Source organism: Nuphar pumila, chromosome 14 (genome assembly GCF_984573655.1).
Source record: "Nuphar pumila chromosome 14, dmNupPumi1.hap1.1, whole genome shotgun sequence".
NCBI lineage: Eukaryota > Viridiplantae > Streptophyta > Magnoliopsida > Nymphaeales > Nymphaeaceae > Nuphar > Nuphar pumila.
Genome location: NC_143262.1, coordinates 81399720 through 81405719, shown reverse-complemented (window position 1 = coordinate 81405719; position 6000 = coordinate 81399720). Strand labels below are relative to the sequence as shown.

At 35.9% G+C, this 6000-nt stretch overlaps 1 protein-coding gene across 2 annotated transcripts in view; it reads right to left on the bottom strand.

Moving 5' to 3' along the window:
- Positions 1-3309: 3309 nt before the first annotated feature.
- The window catches only part of LOC149817103 (RING/U-box superfamily protein), a 139172-nt gene continuing 136481 nt past the window's right edge, over positions 3310-6000 (bottom strand). Inside the window, exons 14-15 of one of the 2 annotated variants that reach the window (XM_089988110.1) lie at positions 4551-4614; positions 3310-3645 (exon numbers count right to left, since the gene is read on the bottom strand). In XM_089988110.1, the coding sequence (XP_089844236.1) occupies positions 3520-3645; positions 4551-4614 (190 nt within the window). In that variant the 3' untranslated portion in view covers positions 3310-3519. The remainder of the gene's footprint in view (positions 3646-4550; positions 4615-6000) is intronic. The other variant, XM_089988111.1, reaches the window with a different exon arrangement.

Genomic DNA, 6000 nt, shown 5'->3' with positions numbered 1-6000 from the left:
CTTGAAGAAAGTCAACGTAGTAGAGTTCGCCTCTCCTAGAGTCTTCCCCAATCAATCTCTCGGACTGGCGATCCTGAATCCAACATTTATCAGAAGTGAATTTTACATTGCAACCATGATCCGAGAGTTGAGAGACTGAAAGTAAATTTAAATTTAATTTTGGTATAAGACGAATTTTAGGGATAAAAAAATCTTGTTTTTCAAAATTTCCTATTCCTTTTATTTCAAGAGGTGTTCCATCCGCCGTTGAGACAAAAGATGGAAGATGATTTTTAGAAAATTCGAAAATGGAGCAAACACTTGGAGTCATATGAAAAGATGCACAGGAATCTAAAAGCCAAGATATCTTAACGGAAGGTGAAGAGGTAGACATAGTGGCTCCGGAAGTTCCTCCCTTGAGAAGAGGTTGCAAAGCTTCTACAATTTGATGAAGAGAGAGAGACCCATTTGACGGTGATGGTCGTTCCTCTTGTTGAGATATCATAGCCATAGCAAGTATTTTCTTTCATTTTGGGCATATAGGTTTAATGTGCCCCAGTTCTTTACAAAAATAACATGTAAGCTTGCTATAGTCCTTCTTTACACCTTGACCAATTGAATTTTGATTCTTGAAGTGAGGAGGCTTATAAGTTTTCAAATTACTCATCGGTCTTGATACGACATTAGCGCCTTCATTTTCTTCATTACTTGAAGTAGCAAGAACACTTGAATTGTTTGTGCTAAAGTTCATACGAGTTTCCTCCCACTTAGCTTTGTAATGACATCTTTAAGAGAGGGGGAAACGAAAGAGGAAAGGAGAGAGGACCGAATTTGCTCAAACTCGGGTCTAAGGCCATTCAATTTTTTTTAAAAATGATCCTCTTTCAATTGTTTGTATCTAAGCTCAATAGCTTCGCCACTCCACTTAGGCTCAAGCATTGCGAGTTCATCTCATATGGATGACAATTTCGCAAAGTATTCTCTTATGGACATCTCATTTTGTTGAAGGGTCAAAGCCCTTTTTTGGAGATAATACTTGTGTGTCAAGTCTCTTGACGTGTGTATTTTTTCTAGATAATGTCAAGCTTTCGATGCTTTCTTGAATTTAATAATGTTGGCATTTATCTTTGTTTCAACCTATGAAGACATCCAAAAAAGAATCTTAAAAATTTTCATTTCTCATTCTTCATGTTTCTTGGAATATTCCTCAAGAGCTTTGTTCCTCTCTTCTCCTTCGAGAATTTTGATTTCGCCTTTCTCTACCAAAGTAATCCTTGGTTCGGGTTCCAGTATAGAACCAAGAACGTATCCCCAAAGACCCTTACCTTTTATTTGAACTTCCATGTTCCCGGCCCAAACATGGTAGTTTGAGCCATTCAATTTGAAGCCAAGAGAGAAACGAGAGTCCTTTTCGCCCATTAGAGAGGATAAAAGTTGAAAAATAATACATACCTCAAGAAACTTTCACGCCTTCCTTAACAAAAGAGACTCTCAAAATATTGCCCAAAGAAGGTTATCCACTTCAAATGCCAATAGCTTGAAGGCACATTTTTCGAGGCACTCAAAAAATAAATAGAAGTACGAACTTCCTTCTTCAACCAAGCTCTGATACCATGTAAAAGTATCTTCAACAAGATACTAATAGCAATATTACAATATTCTTGAAAACAAATGCGTACACATACGCACAACAAGAACACTTATGCACAAAAAGCACAACACAAACTCACAAATGCACAAAAACATACCCAAGAGTCATAAGATTGAAAAAGTGCTTGGGCTATAATCCCAAAAGCATTAGAATACACAAGAGGAGAGACCCTTTAAATAGAGGAGGTGAAGTCCTTGGAGAGGCTCTACCTCTAGCCGTTGGAGCCCCTCCAACGGTCACAAATGTGACCGTTGGAAGGGGCCCAACGACTAGATGGTGGGCCCCTCCAAGGTACTTTTTACCTTTTACAAAAAGAACAAAATATAAATAATAAAAATAAAGAGAAAAAGAGTTACAAAACATATTATGAAAAGAATATGTGTAAAAAGACTAAACTACCCCTACGGCTAAACAATTAGAAATATATTATATATATAATAAGTAGATACATATACATATATATTAATATATGTATATGTATTATCTTATATATATAATATATATATAACATTACATGATTGATTACATAATTTAACAAGACGCTCTCCTCAACCTACAGACACCCACTGTGAGCTCAGGCCGTCAAGTCGATGGTGAGTAGGACCCTGAACCCAAAAATGAGAGAAAGAGGTTCTCATCAAGCAACCAAGTCCCTTATTATAGACTTCTAAGAGAAGCTTGTAGTGGGCAATTACTACAATAAGTGATTACCCTGCATGAGAAGTTGCAATAACTGCCCCGTAACTCCCATGAGTCATGCTATCCCATGATATACCCATGTCAAACCGGGTCACATCAGATTGAATCCAATTCATATTTCAAGACACTTCATATGACTTTTTAACACACGTTCCCTGCTTCCATTTCACACATTGCTTCCCACATCCATTTCACGTCCTGGGAACCATAGGTCTCACCTTCGATATACTAGAATTAAGCATAACATGGATCATATCATATCAATAACACAAAAAACTAAAATCATGTATGAATTGGTTGGGCCAGTTCTTAATGAATTAGGGGCAGTAATTGCCATCTCAAACAACTTTCTACAGCTTCATGCAAAGGCCAATGATATATTTCAACCAACTTCTACATGGAACAAACAAATCTAACAGAACAAGAAAAATAAATGATCAACCTTTCAACTAAACCTGCAATCGTGCATGCATATCATGATAACATGAAGAAATAAAATTTTCACCATCATCAAACGCTCAGGTATAAAGATAAGGAATGTAGTAGACAATAAATGCATTAAAAATGACATGTTAATCTTTGGACTGGATTCCTTTAAACACTCTCCCATGTGGAGGAGAGTCTGGAAATGGTGGATCACTTCAGCGTGATGACACGTTTGAGAGGAACAAAACAACCGATTATTTTGGGAAATGCGAGATAATCTGGCGTCTATTATTTTGGCTATTCAAGCAGATGTCTTATTCTTAGCAAAGGAGGTCTGACCCAATTTAGATATATCTTGGATTGGTAAGAATAGGTTGGGGCCTTTTCAATCCTAGAAAATCAATCTGGACTGACTTTTGATGTATTTTTCGGACCCATTCTGTGGATCTGTACTATAGCTCAGAATTGACGATCTCTCATCATCTGTTCTGTTATCTATTTCTCAATAAAATTTTCATTACTCTAAAAAAATGCATTCAAAATGACATCGCAGATTCATCACAAAGGTTTAATAATATTACATGTTTTATAGGTGAATGCTATTTCCATACAAAGATATAGAGGCAACTCAATACCATCAATGCCCGTAAAGGGGTAATAAATATGCAGTGGGAGAGCACAAAGTATAGCAAAACAAAACTAAAAGGCTATCATGAATGATACAAAGATGTACAGAGCAGCCGAAGTGAAACAGGGCAACTATGTTAATGTCCCCGTGTTGGACCACAAACATGATTTCTTTTCCGTGCATGGTCTGTATTGTGATGCTGAGTACGGCAAGCCCATCCATACCAGCAATCTTCTCTTACAGATGCATCAATTGGAAGATGCTAAAAAACACAGAAACAAAAGATGCCGAATATTAGAACCAGACCAATCTGACCAATAAGCATGTAACAATCAAGTGTTCACCATTACAAGAAAAGAAGCTACAAGGTAAAATTTGAACACATCATATAAATTATCAGTTGGAGGTAGCATCATAGCGAAAAAATATTAAAAAACAGGACAAATTTAACAGATCCTAACATAGCAACTGCATAACAGTTGACAGGATATTGTACAGACATTGGAAGTGAAAGTTCAGATAGAAATAATAACAAATTCCTCAAAAAAATCAAAGAGAGATCTCCAATGAACTTTGAACCTCACATCATTTGCTGGAAAGCTAAATGTAGAAGCTACCATGCCAGTGATGATACAAATAAATAACTGCATTGGAAGTCAATATAAGCAGGTGGATTCATGTTTGATGATGGAAATGGAGCTTCAGATAGCACTTTTTAGATTATAGCATGTGGCCAACACGTGAATCTTCCAATACCTAATAGGGTTCTCACGCAGATAGAAAGCAAATATACGCCACCCCTATATAGAAAGAAATTGGAGGCTAAGGGAAATTTCACACCAAGTTTCCTTTCTTTCTGTTCTCTTGAAAGATCTATTAACAAACACAGCAAACACATGGAAGTTTTATATTCCACATGTCCATACTTTTCATAAATAAGCAAATGACAAAAAAAATTGAATTGGATTATATTGGAGATTCCCTTATATAATCCCACTGTACGTATGAAATAATTCTATCATAACCATTGGATGCTTGTACTATCCAAGCACTACAAAAGCTTCATCTATTTTCAGGTCAGTAAATGTTTAAAGTCTTTAACAGGTATGAGATGCAACTCAGAATAACGAAAGCCCAAAGTAAGACATAAAGAGAGAGTAAGATTACTTGTTTGGGGACTGAAAGCCGAAAGCAGTGTAGGAGGTGTGCAACAACTTTGTTACAACAATCACTGCATAGAACATAATCCATCAGTGGAAGAAAACGACAAATAGAATACAGAAATAAGTTCATACAGGCACATAAAGCAATCTAGTTTGCGTATTGCAAGCATAAAGGAGTGACTGGAAACTTTTTCATAATCCTTTTCTACTTGACTAAGAATTTTCATTGCCTTGTCAGCTAAATCTCACTCTTTTTGTGGCAGCAAATCATCTGCCAAATCTCTATAGCAAACTCTAAGGTTGTGTTTGGGAGAAGGGTGTCCGAGGAGGTGGGATGGTGTTAGAGATGATTATCTGACGTGGACCACTCCAAGGAAAGTTGAAATCTGTTTGGAAGAAGGAAATGGAGGGAGGCGTAAAGCTCTGCTAAGGATCCTGCAATTCCAGGTCCCATAAAACCTCAAGTTCAACTCCCTCCATAGAGAGGAGGTATTTATAAATCCCACAATAAGAAGGATTCCGGCTGGTGCCTGACATGTCTTGGGTTAGTTTGTGTACAACCTAACTTAAAGAAATAATAATAATAAAGCTTTAACATTTCACGCTTTGCTTTTTTAATGTCAATATTATGGAGCACACAAGTCACAAATGAATATAGATCCGTGTAGCCTTATGTAGCCAAATGTGACTGTGCAAGTGGAAGGGTAGAAAAAGGTATTACAAGTAAAATATATAAAGACTTTTCAATTATTACCATTTTGAATATCATGCCCTTGTTATTACTGAAGAGATAATATATTATCATGATATTTTGATGTTACATTTCCTGCAATATAAGCAGGATTCTTTTTGTATTCCTTTTTTTGTCAACATTTTGAAGAGTTCTATCGCTTGTTTAAATAAAGGTGGCCATACAGCTAGGTAGTCATTTGTGGATTTTTATTATATTCGTATTTTTTGGTTGATTATTTTAGCATGAATGAGATTGATATTTTAACTCACACCTATGAATTTAGAAATAATTTTTTTGGATTTTTTTATGAAAGGTGAATGCATCAATAAAACCTAATAGATTTGCACCGGACCTAAAATTTTTATGTATTAAATCTTATTGGACTCTGGTCCACATCTTTTGCCAATGAAATTCCACATTACACTAAATTATCTTCCAAACATGATAAAGAGTCAGGAGAAGTTGAAAGCCTGAATCCTTGAAGAAATTACTTATGCTTCCAAACAATAAAAGAAATTCTAAAATTTGAAAACCAATTCTATAAAAATCCAGTATTTCTACTCTTCCCAAATCCTTGCAAATCCTTCCAACACTGACTCCCAAACAGAGCCTAATTGGAATTCATAGATAATCTTACCACTGATTCGGGAGCCTTTTTCTTATTTTGACTTTGTTCCAACTAAATCCAACAAAGAAAATGACCATCATAAGTTCTCGCACT